The sequence below is a fragment of the Phyllostomus discolor genome, chromosome 8, assembly GCF_004126475.2.
Source record: "Phyllostomus discolor isolate MPI-MPIP mPhyDis1 chromosome 8, mPhyDis1.pri.v3, whole genome shotgun sequence".
Lineage (NCBI taxonomy): Eukaryota > Metazoa > Chordata > Mammalia > Chiroptera > Phyllostomidae > Phyllostomus > Phyllostomus discolor.
This window is the reverse complement of record NC_040910.2, coordinates 82026965-82046198: the sequence shown is the minus strand read 5'-3', so window position 1 is coordinate 82046198 and position 19234 is coordinate 82026965. Positions and strand designations below refer to the sequence as shown.

Below are 19234 nucleotides of genomic sequence, written 5' to 3'. Positions count from 1 at the left end.
CCTGAGACTTGCAACTAAGGGAGCAGTGGGCAGCAGTAGCTCATCTCAGACTAATCCCCTGAACCTGTCTCCAAGGTGACTTTTCAGTGAGTTAACAGCAGCCCTAATATGGCTCATTCCTGTCATTGTGACTTTTCCTTCCCAGTGAGCTAACAGCAGCCTGCCTTGGCTCACTTCTTTCCCGTGACATTTCTGGGGAGCCAAAGCAGAGCACCACCTAGGCTCTCTCCTGTTGCTTCTTTCACCCTAAGCCCTTTCTTGTTTCACCCTCCCCCAGCTTTAATAAATTTATTCTCAAAATCACTTAGACTTGTGTTGTGAAATATTTCCTGCACTGAGTCAAGAACTGACACACTCCTGGCCAACTCAAGGCAGACCCACTCCAGCCCAGTCCCTTGCCGGTGACACCTTCAGTGTACCTCCTGGGCCAGCTGCTTCTGCCCTGCCTGGACTGTAGGCAGGAGGACCTACCTTTAATATGGACTGGAGAAACAAAAAAAAATAGGAAGGAAGGAGGGAGGAAGGAAGTTAGTTAGTTGCAGGGAGGGAGGAAGAAAAGGAAGTAAAGAAAGAAGAAAAGGAAGGAAGAAACCACTGTTTTACTATAAAACTTTAGAGCCTGAAAACCGTGAACAATATTCAGTGGCAAGGAAAAATTATCACAATATAATTTTATAAAAATTAAGGTGCAGCCCTGGCTGGGTTGCTCATTTGGCCGGAATGTCATCTCATACACTGAAAGGCTGCATGTTTGATTCCTGGTCAGGGCTCATACCTGGGTAGCAGGTGTGATCTCCAGTGCAGGTGCGTGCAAGAGGCAATCAGTTAATGTTTCTCTCTCACCTAAATGTTTTTCTCTCTAAGATCAATAAATGTATCCTCAGGTGAGGATTAAAGAAAAGAAAGGGCAGCTCTGAAACTTGGGTACCAAGGAAAGAACCTGGCCTCAGCTGATTGGGGTTACAGATCTGATCAGCAAGACTGTTTCTGGTTGATTTTAAGCCATATTTGATAAATGGAGTTTCTGAGTGTTTCTTACGCGTTGAGAAGTATTACATTTGCCTGAAACTTTTTGAATTAAGGACCTGAGGAAGTTGGGTCTGGTGAAAGGTGCAGGATTTGGAATGGGAAAACCAGAAAATTCTGTTCCTGAACTGGGGCCTGTTTGTACTAAGCCTCAGTCGTCTCCAGAATCCTCTGCCAGGACTGTTGTAGGAGTTCAATGAAGTTAGAGAAGCTTGAAGAGTTATGTCAGGGTGAATCAGTGCTTAGGGGGAGAGGTAGACTTAGCAGGGTTTGGAGTGCCTTCCTAAAAGGCAGAGTCACCTTTTCTGCCAAACTCCACCGGTGCTCAAGTTCTCTCCTGACTCCCTTCAGCCGAGGTCTCCTTGAAGGCACAGCTCTCTTTGGTTTGGTTCTTGGTGTCAGTGAAGAGTGTCCTTAGGACAGGGAGTGGAACCAGTCCCATAGGACAGTAGTTGGGGGCCTAGGCCACCAAGAGAAGGATTCGGCACTGACTCAGCAGTCAGGAGACCCAAAGCCCCCCTCCCATTCCACCAGCAAGTTCTCAGAACTTGTCAGATTCCTGCCTCGGATCCAGTTTCTTGTCTCTGTGAGGCATTGTGGAAAACAACCACAGGTAGGGTTCTTTGCCCGCCTGTGATGAAAGGTGTGCCCTGAACTGTGGCCTGAACCTCAGAGGGCCAAAATAGGTCCAGTCCTATTTTGTGAACTGCCCAGTGACTTTTCTCCTGAATTCCTCTATGCTATTGTCATTTTGTGGCTTTTCTGACAACTTCTTTTAGGCAACAGTTACTGGTCTCTTATCTGACCCTGCTCTGGCCTCTCAGCCTCCATTTACTTTAGCTTTTTAGTAGACCTACATTTGGACAGAGCATCCACTTGTTGATAAGCCTTCTTCCCTCTACTGAGTACTCTGTTATTTTCAGTTAATTAGTTAATGAGGCCTTGATGGACCCAGGCTATGATTCAGATTATTGAGGCCTAAGCCCTTGTGGGCCTGGCCTTGTGGTGGCCGGCTGAGGGAAGGGCAGTTTGGGAGCTCCATGCTCTGTGTAGAAGGGCAGGTCTGAGGGAGGGCCTGCGCTGCTGGAATTGCCAAAGGGGGTTAGAGCCCAGTGATGCTCAAACCGTGGCCTGTCTCGTTTTGCCACATGGCTCACTGTAATTTTAGGATAAATGATTAGAAACCTACCTCCATGTTGCTGCTCCTCAAAAAGACTATTTGTTATTAATATTTAGTGGTTTAACACATTATTTTTTTTACATCCTTTTTGTCTAGAAACAGGTTATTCTGAGTTTTAAGAATATACATTTTCCTACATTACACTCGGTAACACTGATAGGGGCTTAAGACTTAGGAAAATTTAGCTTAAGGTAAATAGTCATAAATCTAGCAAGTAATGTGTATGTTAAGTTTTTGTTTCAGTAACTACAGATAAGGCCTATCTTGGCACCTAAGAATAAGCAGATGACCTCTTGGATACGTCTGTACCAGGAAGAAGCAAGCGACTACCCTTCCCCCTTGGAGGCAACTGTTGAATTTCAAAGGCTTTCGCTGACACCTTGTTTGCCCTCCCCCAACCCCCTTAGAAAAGATCTGGCTGGGAAAGAAAGAGCAAGATGGTTTGTTAGGGTATGAACCCGCCATCTTCTCGGATTGCCGGCCATCTGAATAAAGTGCCTATAAAAATTCAATCAGTCATTGCTTATTGGATTTGGTAGTGACAGGCAGCCCAAACGCCAGTGTCTTTTCCGGTTACAACACTACTCTTATTAAAAGAAACATCTTTATTTGCCCTATTTGATTCTCAAGGTTGGGGTGTTGGGGCTGATGGCAATGGTGGGAAGATTGCTCATCACTGGAGCATCTGACACCCTCATTTCATGAATGTGAGGAGGAAGATACCCAGAGGAAAAGCAAATTGCTCCAGGGCTCGTGCCAGTCAGAGTCAGGGCAGGGACACATCAAGCTTCTAAAACATAACTTCCTATTAATACACTCATCTTGTAATTAGCAAAGACTACCTAAGAGGAGCCCTCTGGTGTTCCTCAAGGGCCCAGGGCACAAACTGAGGGACAGTTGTCCTGGGTACCATGTGGGGGTCCCTGTGATGAGTGTAAGAGAACTCACATTGGGTTCTATGGGTGTGTTCCACCCTCTGGATGCCTAAGTCTCCAGCTGTGAGATGAGGATACATGTGGATGTTCTAGAAGGTCTGGCTTTCGAGCTGTGTTCCCTCTGGCCCCTTCCCCTCACCTGTCTGAGGGCTGTTCTCTCCAGGCTGAGATCAGGGACCCCAGCAGAGTTCTCCCAAGGTACTGGGGTTTGGGGAGGAAAGAGTTTCTTTTGTTGGGAACTGCCCTGCCTGGTATCAGAAGCTGTAACTCCCGCCTAGGCTAAGGCTAAGGGAACGCCCTTGGAACCGTAAGCCAGCAAGGAGACCAAAGCTTGTCTCCCTGGCAGGAATGCTTCTTCTGCTGCTTCATTCATAACTGAACCCCAAAGCTTGGTCAGTTAGCCAAAGATGGGTAAGATTCCCCAAGGGGGGAATGATCTAAGACAGGCACGATCACGTGGGAGGCCCCCAAGAAAGGACTTTGGGGACTATAGTAAAAGGGGGTGATGGACCCTCGCCCCTCGGCTTTGACATAGCCTGAGTCCTCATCAGCTGGGAGAAAATCTCCTTATCTCTTGGTTGCCTTAGTTCCCTTGCTCCACCTAAGCCTGAAACAATGACAGGGTGGTACAGCTCTGTGCTGAAAAGGGTGGGTTTCCCAGGTGATCAGGCCTAAGAAAGAACATGTAAATTCTGTGAAACCTTCTTTGTTTAGAATGCTCTCAGTTGAATGAGAAGGGTCCAAGGAGGAAGTTAGTTTGTTCCTTAAAGTTTCACAGCTCTTTGACCCTGACTCAAAATAGGCCCTCAGACTTTCTTGTTATCTATTGTTTGATCCTTACTTCCTAGCCGTGAGTAATGAGCTTTTACCTGAATTCTTATGCAAACGAAACCAATAAAAAGCCTCTCCGGAGGGGGCCGGCGCGCTCTCCCCACCAGGGAGGGTGGTCATGGCGCCCCCCACGTGAGGAGTGGCCCTGCTGTTCCTATTGCCCCACAGGACCTGGTTGTCTCTGTGTATGTTTTTTCTCGAGTTTCCAGGAGCCATCTGCAGTGTTCTGTGATCACTGCTAGCCAGTGACCCATGCATCATTCTTTACTTAGCATGCAAAAATTATTCCCTCCCAAACTGCAAGGGAAGAGCTGAGCTCCAAGTTCATGGTGATCAAGGGGCCTGGGGTGGTTTTGTCCCCCAGGGGACACTTAGCAAGGTCTGAAGACATTTTTGATGACCACAAGTGGGCAGTGGAATGCTACTGGCAGTTAGTGGGTAGAAGTCAGGTTGCTGCTAAACCTCCCATAATGCACAGTGCAGGCCCCTAACACAAATAATTATTCTGCCTAAAATCAATAGTGCTATTGTCAAAATACCCTGACATACAACTCAGACCAGTCTGTGTCTGGTTCCCTCTCTGCTCCCACTATCTGTGGCGGTGGACCAGCCATCTCGCCTCTGGACGGCATTCAGTTTCCAGACCTGTAAGATGAGACATTGTGGTTTGGTCTGATGATCTACATGGCCTTTCCTAACACTATCATCCTCTAGCTGTGCTTCCTTAGTCCACCCACCTGCTGATTTTCCTCATGGTATTTTGAGTCTCCATAAATAAAAAGAGTACTCTTCTCTCCTCCAAGCTCCAATGAGATCAGATCAATGACATGGGCACACAGGATCATATGCCAAATAGGAGGCAAATATCAAGTCTCTTATCCTATGCTATGTTCCAGGCTCCAAACCACAGGCTTGCCTATAATCTGTGTTGGAGAATTCAGATCATTGGCAAGGATACAAGTGGGACTTCTAGCTCCCAAATCTAGATATTAGAACATACCCCTCACATGTGGCCAAAGCTTGCCTGCAGAGATGTGACCACAAAGCTGACCAACAGAGGAAGCTCAGCACCACTATAGAGACAAGGATACAAACTTACTAGAAGGTAGCCAAACTCAGACCAAATGTGCTCCACACTGAGACAGTAGGAGAAGAGCTCCCTGAGGAGGGTTGAAGTCAGAGAGGAAGTGGCTGACCTGGTTCCTGATTCTGAGCAATAGTAGCCATGCCCAAACATAAAAGGTGACCCAGTGAATATCAGCCTTTGTCAACCCAGTCTAGACACTTGTCTTCCTGAACAGGAGCAAAGAGGGAAATGGCAAGTGATACCATACATACTCTAACATGCCTCCATCACAGGAGTAGAAAGTTTGAATGGAATTTCAAAAGAAAGGTACAAAAGAGAAATGTTGCCTCCTTCCCAACATCACAGGTCTCCTCCTTTTAGTCTTAGCTTAAGCAGTAAGAAACCCACGCCCTTGAACATGGGCACATATACACACACACACATCACCCAATCCAACCTGTGCAGGAAGCACAAGGTGGAAGTTGAGTGGAATAATGGAGTTTGGCCTCATAGCTGAACTTCTCATCCAAGTAGAACACAGACATTAGACTAAAGGTGTGTCCAAGCCAGAAAAACACAGGAAAGAAATTGCATAACTTGTGTCCAGTGCGCAAGGGAAGTTGTTGCTGAATCTTGTTCCCAGAGTCCCTATGGCTGACACCCTACACATTAATAGAACCATGGTGATGGTTCTATTCATCTGCCATTCTGGAACATTAACCTGACAGACCAGCAGGCCAGGGTCATAGGCTCACAACAAGAGGGCTTTTATGATCACTTCCTGAGAGCAGGACCCAGGGCTCACCCTTGCGTTGGCCCACTGCCCAAGTGTCAGGTGGAGCACTGGACGAGCAGTGAACTGGGAAGTCTTTGGCATGTATTCTCCTCCCAGTTCTTTCCTCACTAGCTATATGAACTTGAACAGTTTGTTCCCCTCCTTAGGTCTCAATTTCTTCCTTGCTGAGTCTCATTTTCCTAATTGCAAAACAGGTATCTTTTAAGGAGCCCATGGGGTCCAGAACGGTGGGTGTGGGATGTGTTCTCCCGGGCACGGATTTCATCAGGTCTGGAGGAAATGACCAGTCCACCAACTATGGTGGTCAAGGGAAAGGAAGTCTGGTTCACTCTTCATAAGCCAAATGAGGCTTATTTGGAAAGACAATGTGAGAAAACCTCTCACAGGAGACAATCAAGCCAAAAGTTGTAAGGAGCAAAATCCCACTTACAGAAGTAAATGAAGAAGAGCAGAGAGAGAAGTGGTAATGTCGGGGGATTGATGCAGAAATCACTAAAAACCATTCAAAGAACCAAAGTGAGAAGCCTGAGACTTCTGATCAAGACAGTGGCATAGGTAAATACCGTACTCAAATCCTCCCACAACTACATCAGAATTATGACTGAACTACAGAACACCCAACATTCAGAACCTTAAGAAATCTAACTGATGGGTGTCCTTCAATTAGGGATTTAAAGAAGAAGCCACACTGAGACTGGTAGGAGGGGTGGAGGCATACAACTGGCTTGTCCCACACCCGCATGTGGCCAATAAAAATTGGGAGAGATATCTTGGCTGCAGAGGTGCCCCCTGAGGAATTAGAGGCCTGAACTCAACACCAGGTACACCAGCCCATGGTTCCAATGCCAGGAAGAGAAGTCCCTGTAAACTCTGTAAAACCCAGCAAGGATAGTGACTGAATGAGACAGAGGGTTTCTGGAGTCCCAGGCATTCCTCTTAAAAAGGCCGGTGCATGAAGTTACCTGGACTCACTCCCTGTGAACTCCAGCCCTGGGGCAGTACCTTGAAAGGAACCTGAGACATACAGAAGGAAGTGAATTGTCTGACATCAAGGCAAGAGCTGTGGGGGTGGGGGAGGACAGCTTTCTGCCACACAAAAGTGCTGGCAGAGGCCCTTATTCTGACACCACCGCTACCTACTCACCCATAGCAACAGCACATAGGTGCCATATGTGAGTCTCCACATCCCTGGCTATCACTGTTCACCCTACCCTGGTGACTCCCTGAGACCCCGCTCTTCCCAACTTATAGGCCCATTCAAGTTGTTTCCAGTGTCTTTCCCATACCAATGGCCTGTCTTGGCTCATGCTTCACACCTTCCTTAAATCTCCCAAATAAGCAACATCTGGCCGTGGTGTGTCCTGTACCACTTGCTAAGTGGCCCCAGGCCCCAGCACTATCAGTAGCCCCAAGGTACAGGACTCACCATGGCCAGATGTTGCTTATTGCCTTCCTGCATAGCTTGGCCTCCCCTGGGCACCTCCAAGGCCAGTTCAAGTAGCAGCAATCTGCAGATTGCTTTGTAGCTCATGCCAGGTGGCCCTATTCAGAACAGACAGCAGTTGACCTTGGCCTGAACCTCCCAGAAGACCCCAGAGTCAGCAATCCAGTAGACAACTTCAGGCCACATCAAAGCACCATCTAACCACCCCCACACCAATACATTCAAGGGGTGGACTCAGCAGGCATCAGAGTCCTAACAAAGTAAATCCTGCTCTGATGGGTGGATCTCTGCATAGCTCATCCTCCTCAGTGGTCAGTGGTCACAGCCTGTCCTTGCAGCTGATCAGTCTGAAGGTAAATCCCTCCCATTGACATGCTAACAACAATCAAGGCTGAACTACAAGACAAGGGTGTACACAGCCCACAGCTGGGGGGGGGGGTACACCAGGAATACCCATCTTAGATGATAAGGGAGGCTTTGCCACTGGCCCCTGCAGAACACCTACAACATAAGGCCACCCTACCAAGCCCAGGAGACACAGCAATTCTACCTGATACATAGAAACAAACATAGGGAGGTGGCCAAAAGGAGGAGGCAAAAAAATATGTTCCAAATGAAAGAACAGGACTTCAGAAAAAAGAATGAAATAAAAAGGAGACAAGCAATCCACTAGAGGGAGAGTTCAAAACAGTGGTTGTAATAAAGATGCACAGTGAACTTAGGGGAAGAGTAGATGAACTCAGAACTTCACCAGCATAAAAAAGAACATGGAAACCATAAAAAAGACCAGTCAGAAATGAAGGATACAATAACTGAAACGAGGAATAATGTATAATGAATCAAGAGTAGAGTAGATGTGGCTGAGAATCAAATCAGTGATTTGGAATATAAGGAAGTGAGAAATACCCAATCAGAACAGCAAAAAGAAAAGAGAATCCAAAAAAAAATGTAGTATAAGGAGCCTCTGGGACAACTTAAAGCATACCAACATTCACATCATGGGAGCACCAGAAGAAGGGAAAGAGGAAGAAATTGAAACCTATTTGAAAAAATAATGACAGAAAACTGTCCTAAACTAGAGAAGGAAATAGACATGTAAAGAAAGTGCAGAGAATCTCAAACAAGATGAAACCAAAGAGGACTACTCCAAAACACACCATAATTAAAATGCAAAAGATTAAAGACAAAGAGACAACCTTAAAAGCAACAGGAGAAAAACAGTTACCTACAAAGGAGCTCCCATAGTACTACTGTCAGCTGATTTCTAAACAAAAATTTTACAGGCCAGAAGAGATTGGGAACAATTATTCAAATGGATTAAAAGCAAGGACATACAACCAACATTACTCTACCCAGCAAAGCTATTATTTAAAATACAAAGATATATAAAGAGCTTCCCAGACAAGAAAGAGCTAAAGGAGTTCATCACCACCAAACCAGTATTACATGAAATGTTAAAGAGTCTTCTTTAAGAAGAAGAAGAAAAAAGGTAAAAAGTATGAATAGTAAAATGGCAATAAATAACATATTTATCAACAGTTGAATCTAAACAAAATAAATGAACAAACAGAACGGACACAGACTCATACATACAGAGACCATTTAGATGGTTGCCATATGGGAGAGGGGTTGGGGTGGTGAAAAAGGTAAAGGGATTAAGAAGCACCAATTGGTAGGTACAGAATAGTCAAGGGATGTAAAGTATGGTATAGGGAATATAGACAATATATTCTAATAATTATGTATGGTGCCAGGTGGGTACGAGATTTATTGGGATGACCACTTAGTAAGTTATGTAATGTCTAATCAGTGTGGTATACACTTGAAACTATTTATTGTATGCCAACTGTAGTTGAAAAACACAAAATAAGAAAATGGAAAAAGTACTGAGCTGGTATCTTTAACTCTGTCTGAACTCAGGGGTCTTTAAGTATTTCACTTTCAGTCACATGCACACAGCATTCTGAGGATTCCGAGGCTCTCTCCCTCCACCCTCAGTTCTCAGACAAATGTGTCCCACGCGCATTTGAATTTGTCTCAGTAACCAACCACACACTTGAGAGAAGACGAAGTATACATTTACTATCCACCTAGAGGTAGCTAGGGAAAGTTTCGGGCATAATGAAGAAAAGGGAATACTCAACTCTGCAGTGCTCACCTTCAAACCCACACCTGTGAAGGGGAGGAGGGACTCAGATACCTCAGGGACCAGGCAGATAATACAAATAAAAGAGACAGGCCAGGTGACACAGCACAAGTCTTGTCCAAACAGGCAACTCCTACTTAGTTCCAACTGATTGTCCTCTTTTGAAAATCCAGATCAGAGTTGTCTCACCTTCTGATGAAGCCAGAAAGGCTGATTGTCATGTGAAACCTCCTGATTCTCAGTGGCTCAATTTCCCTAAAAGCACTCAGCGAGTGACAAATGAAGATTAGAGTCCAAAAGTCTCCAAAGGCCTGGCACACAGAGGGAGACGTCACCCCTAACTGTGGTGTTAGACTGCCACTCTCCAGCCAGCACTGCAACTGCAGCTGCAACAGAGGCGTCCACTCACAGGGGCTCTCCTGCTCTACTCTGCACACAGCCGGGCTCCCAAGTCGTGTGAAACCACCAAATACAGAACAGGGGAAGGCTCAGCTGGGCCACCCACAGACAGCAGTGGGCACTAAATGGCCGACTGCTCCTGCAGGAAGCCCTCAGGGCCTGGGAGGCCCTTGTCTGGCTCAGAAGCCAGGGCTGCTTCTCGAAGGACTTCCAAGTGCTCCTCGGCGGCTGACAGTGACTGGTCAATCCAGTCCAGGCCCCCGCTCAGGTGGCAGGCATTCCTGGTCACCAGCACCAGATGACTGACAGACAGGAGCAGGGCAGTTGTCCTAGGAAAAAACAAACAGAATCAGAAGCCCTGGAAAGAAAGGACTTTGTGCCACAGCCCCGACGGTCAGAGGTCTAAGTCTGTTCCCCAAACTGGAGCCCTTTCCCCAGGAGGCTGGTGAGTGTGTAACTGAAAGATGGGACCACGCTCAAACAAACTGGGAATGGCTAGTTTCAACAAGGAGAACTAAAGCCCTTCCCAGAGCCTCCAGTGTGCACGATAACGCTCCAGGGAGAAGAACATCACCCTGGACACAGCTTAAATAAGCTGTGTCTCATCAGCTTATTTAAGACTCTGGCACCCACTTTCTGTTGCATAGCCATTCACAGCTTCTGGGAGAGGGTTTTGTGGGACAATTTGGGTCTAGTCAGTTGGATGAGCACATACCCCCACCTATTCATTCTGAATCAATAGAGCAGGCCCAGGGCAGGTTTACCCTACTCTAAAAGAAAAACATGCATAGAAAACCCATTTGAGGGGAAGTATTTTTCAGCTGTATGCAAAGATTCACTATAGAATATCCTGTACACAGTAAGCGTGCAGAGTGCATTCGGGACTGTGTTATAGATCACAGCCCACAGTCACGGCTGCACAGCTACAGGACTGGAGTGGAGAAACCAGCGGTAGCACCGGGACCCACTGCCCAGCTGGCAGTCATCACACAACACGTCTATGACACAGTCATGGAAATCCGAGAGACAGAGAATCTGGCCTTTAAGATGGGCTTACAGCTGGTACAGAAAGACAGCAGCTTCAGATGCTAAGTATGTACTGTGTGCCAGGGGGGATCACAAGGAGGGCTTCCTGGGTATTCCGTTCTCATTGCCCTGCTCACATGCACCCCACTCCCCCACTGGGCAGCACTCACAGCTCAGGTGTGTTTCTTCCAGGGTCCACAGAGCAGAGAGCATGTGATGGGGACATGGGAGGGAGGGGAGGCACTGACAGGACTTAGTGGGACCAGATGTGTAATCATAACATTTGAAAATCTAACCTGACTCTTCCTTCTCCAGGGTTTCAGGACAAGGACTGGCCTCTACGCCCCAGCCAGGCTTGGCTCACTGCTTGGCTGACCATTCACACCACACTGAATGGTACCCAAGGCCCAGGACAGCCCAAGAGTCCAGTCAACAGCCTTCTCCTCAACCACCCAAACAAACAGCCGAGCTCACAGATCTGATCAGCCAGTGAGGCCCCAGCGTGGAGAGAATGACCACTCTTACCGAGTGTCCAGCAGTTTCGGGTCCAGCGGAGGGTACATTGATTTCACAACATTGTCGACTCTGAGGGGAGGCAAAGGGTGTTCAGTATTTCAGTCTCCTTGTCTCCTCTATCCCTCCTTCCTTTCTACCTTTCTTTAGCCCAGTTCTTTTTTCATATTGAAGCCCACATCTTCTATGGTTCTTCTCTAACTGCTTCTGCATTCTTCAGCATAGACTTTGGAAGGCTTCAAGGTCAGTTTAGAGAGTATGTTGTTTGCTGGTTTGGTTTTAGTTTCAATAGTTGAAAAAGTACATGTTCAAACATCTGGGATGACATTCAAGATACACTATTAATTAAAAAGACACACGGCCAAACAATATATCAGGTATGATTGGTTGCATTTGTGTAAACAATAAACAAACAATAGCTCCGACATGCAGAGGAGAGAAGTCTGGGGAAACACTCACTGTTCAGTAGCAGTCAGCTCCACGAACTGGGAGGGGCAGAATTAGGGATACGTCACTTTCTACATAATCAGATTCTGCAGTGTTTTCGTTTCTACAGATATTTATATTTCTGTGTTTTAAAGAGACTGTGATTAAAAGTTATATGTAACACTAAAAAACACAAGTTTAATTTGGGTAAAAACTGTTTCATTATATTTTTTAAACATATGATGTAGTTTGTGGTTAATTTTTTTTTTTAATCTAGTTCAGAAAGGAATAAAATGTTCATTCTGATTTGCATAGCACAAGTTCTTGCTCCAAAGTTTTGCTCTTGGACCAATTGATAATCAGGAAGAAAAAATAATAATGTATTATCTTATTTCTAAGCTTTCTTGTCTCAGGGCTGAGGGGCTGGTGAGGAAATGCAGAAATGCAGAGACACGGTCACTCTCGGCCTCTGCTCAGCTGCCCCTTTCTCCACAGCGCCCGGAGCTGAAGCCACCTCCCTTGAAACTAACATGCTACCCACACACCATGTGGAACCAATGGAGCAAGAAGATCAGTGGGGACAGGATCAGCCAGAAGGAGAAAGAAGTGTGAGGACAAAAAGACAAAGCAAGGATGCTGATTGAGTTATGGTAAGGAACATTCTAGAAGGAGTCCGAGTGCTCTGCAGGAAGGGCCAGTGAGCACCAGGTCAAGTCCGCACCCACATCTAGCCCCACTGCTGGTCCTCATCACCCAGGACTTCACTCATCCTCAGACTCTTTCCTCCTCCAACTCCTCCTGGCAGTGCTGCCTTATCCCCTGGTATCACGTGAATTTGTCTCCCCCATAGGAGTGAGAGGAAACATGAGGGAGGTCCAGCCAGAATGAGCAACGCAGAGTCTCCATAGTAATGAGTGGCCAGAGGACAGTCTGGTGCTTGCCCAGAGCCTGGATTGGAAGGTCTTTCAGGTCAGGGGACAGCCTACTCTGATGTAAGCCATGCTGTTATGTTGGTGATTAGCTAATTATCGATGAGAAAGGGGAGCGAAGGGAGTTAGACATTAAGTTTAATAAAATGGGGAGCATGCACCTGTTTGCACCATCAGGAAGCTACAGCTTCATGCCTCAGGGGGTTTTGGCATTGCTCTGTCAAGGGGATTAACACTACTTTCCCCTGTCTGGTACTGGATAGTTGGTGTACACTACAGGAGATGCTTGACCAAAGAGGCCTGTCAGTCTAACCAGGGGATAGACCTATAAAAAAACTTGGGAAGTTGGTTGTTGTTTTGTTTTTTTTAAAGCACCTGATCTTTTTCAAGCCAAAGCTAATATATTCCTTGGGGAACTAAGTAGCGTTTTCCCTCTCCCTCTCCCTCTCTCTCTCTCTCTCTCTTTTTCTTTCTTGCCCAATGACCTGCAACCATATGGTGCCCTCACCTGTTTTCTCTATGGCCACATGGCCCTAGCAGCTGCATGGCCCATGACCGTGGGGAATGCAGGCCCCAGGAGGGAGCCTGAATGCAGCAGCACAGGAGTTGACAACAGCTGGAAACACACCCTAAGCTAGCCAGATGCTTGACTGGGCTGTATGTTGATATGGAGCATAAACCCTGGGCAGTGGTCTTCATCCTGGCCCTACTGAAGACGAGATTGGACCTTTTACATGATGAGATGGACAGAGATGGGACATTGGGAAGTCAGGAGGGGAACCCCCTTATTTTTACATCATCAGTAAAGTTCACCACCACCAAGGCCCTTCCTCTTCTACGGGTCTCAGGAAATTCTTTTCCTTGCAATGCCACAAGAACTCATTTTCTACCAATAATGATGTAACCATATCCAACCAAGGAGAGCTTCACAGAAAGCCAAGAACTATACTGGGCTCAGTCCCTCCCACTTTCTCAACTCACTGAAGTCCTTGGACAGAGTTCAAGTTCACCAACTCTTTCATATTCCCCCAGAGGGCTGGTTCCTTGTGACTCACCCAAGGCATGGCAACCAGGAAAGCAAGGGATCCTGGAGCTCAGGGGGTGCCACCATTCCCAGTGGTGAGGCCATGTGGCTGATTGAGAAATCATCCTGGACAAAGATGAACCACCACTTAGGCACATCCACATACCAGCCACCAGATGGCAGCACAAACTCAGCACAGCCCTGCCCTCTAAGAAAGGGGCTTTATATTTCTTCACCAAATTGAGCCCACAACGGGGTGTAGCTGTTGACTGCAATCTGCTGGTTGCCTCCCACATGGGATTTTGCTGATGCCTGGAATTTGGGAGATCTGAGTGATGTGTGGCTTCACCTCCCACCCAGTCCTGGAGGCTGCAGGCTGGGCCATGGATGGGGCAGTGGGTGACAGCCACCCCAACTTAGTCTCCAGTACAGATATGGGTGGGGGACAGGACACCGCCAGGAGGTCACTGAGGTGGGTGTGTGGGCCCCTGTGGGAAATGCGCTTTCTGGCCCCGAGCCCAGGAGAAAGGAGTGGCAACAGGGAGGGAAGCAGCCCCAGCTGGTATGGACTGAGAAAGAGGGAGCAGCCACAGCGGGATCTGTGGAATGGAAGTCAGCACTGGTCAGATGCTGCAGTTTCCCAAGAAGCCTGCTGGAGGTGGGGGAGCTGTGTGAGAACACCTCAGCTGGAGAGTGTCAACGCCTAAACCCTCCTGGATGCTCTGTGAGTGATTAGGACATAAATAACTGAAGGCGCCTGTGTGGGTTCCTGGAAGAGCCAGGCCCTGCTGCCACCTCAGCTTCCAGCCCCCCTTCCCCATGGCGTGGGGGCACTTAGGGCCCTGACCACTCACCTGGGGCTGATCCGCTTGGCCGCCACGATGATGTCGCTGACGCTGGCTGAATTCTTCATCTTGGCCCCAGAGCCCATTGTCATGGCAACAAGCTTCCCTGTCAAAGTGTGACAGATCTAAGACAGCAAGGAGGAGAGAGGTGATGAGGAGGTGACCTAGCTCCTGAAAGGTTTCTGCCACCCCCACAAAGATAAATATGACCCCCACCTTGGGTCCGAACCCGCAGCCGGGCCCCCTAACCAAAGTGTAGATTGAAGTGCAAAGTGCACAGGAATGAGGTGGGAGAGGCCAACGCTGAGAACCCTGCTGCGTGAGGAGAACGGGGTAGGAACCTCAGATCAGGGTCAGGGAATGCAGACTGGTGCAGCCGCTGTGGAAAGCAGTATGGAATTTCCTCAAAAAAATTAAAAATGGAACTGCCTTATGACCCAGTGATTCCACTTCTGGCAATTTAATAAAAGAAACCCGAAACACCAATTCAGAACAATATATGCACCACTGTGTTCATTGCAGCGTTATTTATAATAGCCAAGATTTGGAAGCAGCCCAAGTACCCATCAGTAGATGAGTGGATAAAAAAGCTGTGGTACATTTATGCAATGGAATACTACTCAGCAGTAATAAAAGAAGGAAATCTTATGTTTTGTTACAGCATGAATGGACCTGAGAGTATTATGCTAAGCGAAACAACCCAGTCAAAGAAAGACAAGTGACATATGATTTCACTCAAATGTGGAGTCTATTGAACAAAGTGGACTGACCAGCAAAACAGACACAGACTCATTGACAGCAGGCTGACAGCTCTGGCTGGGGGAGAGGTTGGGGGATGGAGGGGTCACGTATAAAAGAAAGAAAACCATGTGGCGATTGCATGGGGGAGGGCAGTGGTTGGAGGTAGAAGAGGATACAGGGGGAATAAAGGGTAACAGAAAAAATACAATAAAAATAAAGAAAAAAGTCTATCTTCAAGTTGAAGTACTTATGGTATGAATTTTTAAACACTGATTATCCCAATTGGTTGACTACTGTCAAAGCCAAAGAGGGCTAGTGAAGGATGTTCTGGCAATTGGCGAAGTCCAGATATACGGCCCAAGTCGCTGTAGAGGGCCAAGCTCTCTGTTAACCAGGGAAAGTGCCCAGGGAGAAGGAGGGAAGCCCCGTTTCCCTCAGCAACTACTCAGACTCGGCACACAGCTGCCTCCACAGTGGGTGAGAAACGGGCTGGTGACCACCCACGTGGTCTCCCCCACAGGTCACTCACTGCGTTGTGAGGACCAGGTGAAGCAAAGCCTTTGAAAGGGCTTCCGGAATCCTGACGGACAACAGACCATCCATGTAGGAGTGGGGCAAACACTAGAAACTCCAAGTCTTGGGCAGGTTCCAACAGGCCTCCTGCAAGGGTCCCACACCATTCCTAAGCCCCTTTCAGCTCTACAGTCTGTGCACAGGGGTGCTCGGTGACTGCCCCCTTTTGACTCCTGGGGCAACCGACCAGTATTACCTTCAAGACAGCAATGCAGTGGGACATGAGACCCCTGGGGAGACAAGCAGAATGTGTCAGAGCTTATGTTTAGAGGCCCACCTCCCCGCAGCCACCACCTCTGCTCCTCATCTAGCTCTCACACCCCGGACACCACCCAAGGGCAGGATGCCTCTGTGTTAAAATGCGTAAGTCCGTGAGCTAAATTAGGAAGCACCTTCTCTCCTTAATGTTCCCCCACCCAACTCTTCATTAGCGTGTTCCCCACCATTGAGTCATGCCCTGAGCTTCTGATACTGTTCCTTCCCCCGAGCATATCCTTCCTTTCACACTCATCTTCAAAGGCCCAGGTCACAAGGCCCCCACTCTGTGATGCCCTTCATGAAGCCCACCCCCATCTCCCCGCCCCCGGCAACTATAGACATGCCTCCACCCGGTGCCCACTGCACCATGCACAGAGACGCCTGTTGTTTCTGAGATACTGTGCCTAGAGGAATTCTGTCTCCACACCAGTTTCATACCTGCAGGGCCTGCCCCAGTGCCCTGCACACAATGCCCCAGAGACATCTGCCCACTGAGTGCATGACTAGAAGATGGGGGAGGGGAGTGGCTCCCATCAGATGAAGAGACCCCTGAACATACTGAGGACAAAGCTCCATCCCTGGAGCCTGACTGTCAGATTCATGGGCACTCCAAGGATAACCCAGCATATCAGGGTGACTTTATAACAACTTTTGCCACGTGTCTACATCATCGGTGTTCAGATCCACAGAAGGGTGGCAGGGTGGAGCTGTAGGACAAACACCACTATGTCGTACTCTGATCCCCCCCCTTTGTGAGGGCAGGAAAAAAAAGAGCAGAAACTGACACGGTGCTCCCGGATGCCCCAGCAAGTGCTCAAAGGAAGCCAGAAAAGGGCACACGAGGAGCCCCATTTGCTGCGTCCAGAGGGCTCCATGAAAGCCAACCATCCCCAGAGCCTTACAAGGGATCTTCAACCCAGTCTTCATTCTCCAGAATGGCCTCGATGTGGGGGTTGCTGATGACGACATCGTCCAGTTCCAGCTCAGACGGCTCGGATTGGGTCTCCATGGCCCCGATGAGATCCACGATGGGCCTGGAAGGAAGAGCCCAGGGAAGCCGTTTTGTGATGGACGACAGCTGCCCACTCCTCCTGGAGGCCACAGTATCCCCCAAAAGGATGATGGCAGTATGTTAAAGCAGGTTCCTCTTGTCCTGGGTCCAAACCTAACCCTAATGGGACTGCAGTCACAGGCAGGGCACGTGGCTAGACAGTGAGTCATGAGGCAAACAGGGCACAAAAACCACAAAATGACAGAGAAGGAGATGAGCCCTAAGAAAAGGAGCAGGGCTGCCACCACAGTCATGGGTGTGTTAGGGCTCCCCTTCAGGACAAGACCACAGTCTTTTGTACCTTATTTTCCCTTCAAGCCTACCTTTTCAGAGAAGCCAGAGTTCCTAACACCCATGCTTCCTGCACCTCCGATTTGGTCTGCAGAATCACTCTCCAGAACCACATTGGTCCAGCTGCATGACCCCACCCCATCCTAGTACTGCTGGAGGAGTAACACCACCCGCTGTACCAGAGCTTTCTTTTGAGTAACAGAGTTTTCCTGGGCATAAAAATGGGCATTTGCTAATTTTTATCCACTCGACAAAGTTGCTGATAGGATTCAGATGGGGGAGTACAAGAAATGAAGGGTTAGAGGCATGGTCCCTTGAGGATCAATGAAAACATCCCTAAACTGAAAGTAGGACCTTGCTTACAAAGTGTATTGCACATGAAGTGCATCATGAAGAAATCTGGGTGAAGAGAGAGACAGTGCTGTGCTGGGGTTTCACGACACCGAGTGCTGCGTAGGTGTGTGGCTGCAGTGTGGGCATCAGATGTCTGTTGCTGTGAGTCTGGCTGGGGAGAGTTTGGCCTGTCCAAATGCTAAGTGAAGTGGCCAGTTTTGGGGAGACGGTCACAAGTTTATGTCAGGTGAACATGTTGAGTCACTTTCTCATTAGTTCAGTGACAGAGTCCGTGGTAGCTCAGGACATTAGGGGACTTAACCAACATTCTTAAGCTCTATGCACTTTATGGAGAAAGAGAGCCTTCAGGTGCCATTTTAGAGACAAAAAGCTGAGCCAGTTGCCCAGTCTCAAACATCCTTTTCTCTCCTTGAAGCCCCAGGGCACACCGCCTCTCATCCTCCCTCTGCCTGGGCACACTCACTTGGAATCATAGCGCTGTAGCAGGTCCCGAGGCCGGCAGTAGCGCTGCCTGCAAACCACCACCAAGGCTGCAAAGGAGGCCAGAAAGATGGTGGCCAGCATACCTATAGCAACAATGACCACGGTCTCCATGCTTCCAGAGGCTCCCTGGGTCCTGGTCACATCCCCCGCACCAGCTGCAGCTTGAAAGACACAGCACAGAGCAGGCCTGGTAAGGAGGCTGCAAAACAGAGTGGGGCAGGGGGGTCTTACCTGCTGGGCTGGTGGGGGTTCTCTGGAAGGGGAAATTAGGTTGCCCCAAGTCACCTGCAGAGACTTGAAGACCCAAACAGAATCAACTTGCATGTTATGTCCTGCCCCAAATCTGCTTTTCTTTTATTAAAAGAGTCTGCTCCCCAGGTGGACCAGGATGGACGTTTGTCCTCCTGGAACAAAAGGAGACATTTTCACCAGCACTGCTGTCTTCAGCTTTGCAAGGGCGGGAAAGAACACCCACCTCCCAGGGAGAAGGGTGGCATTGTGTTTACTAGGGTCTCCTCTGTGCCAGGCTCTTGTGTGGTAACTCTTCTAGTGACCCTATGAGGCAGGTGTTTCATGTCCCCATCTTCTAGTTGAAGGATCTGAGGTTCAGGGATGTTAGGAAATTTGTCCGAGTTCACATAGTCAGGAAGCAGCCTCAGTTTCAGTGTGGGAACTTACAACTGGAATCATTACATTGTTCGTAACCCATTGACTGTTTTCATTCAGGAGGTTCTTTCACACCCACTCTAACCTCATGGGCTGGAGGAACAGGGGCATCTCCCAGAAGTATGTGTGCACATGTCCTGTCATTTCGGGCCTCCTGTTCATGTCCCTTTAAGCAAGTCTCCTCCCCTCTCTGGGTTTTAACTTCTCCACCTGCAAAAAACAGTGCTTTGA

The 19234-nt window shown here is 48.2% G+C and overlaps 1 protein-coding gene across 1 annotated transcript; it reads right to left on the bottom strand.

Moving 5' to 3' along the window:
• Positions 1-9338: 9338 nt before the first annotated feature.
• Positions 9339-18903, bottom strand: LOC114503202 (transmembrane protein 98-like). Its single transcript, XM_028520660.2, has 7 exons — positions 18813-18903; positions 18318-18498; positions 17061-17192; positions 16097-16130; positions 14596-14711; positions 11375-11434; positions 9339-10152 (listed from the first exon to the last, which is right to left on the bottom strand). The coding sequence occupies exons 1-7, from the start codon at positions 18832-18834 to the stop codon at positions 9945-9947; spliced, it is 753 nt and encodes a 250-aa protein (XP_028376461.2). The 5' UTR covers positions 18835-18903; the 3' UTR covers positions 9339-9944.
• Positions 18904-19234: the final 331 nt, after the last annotated feature.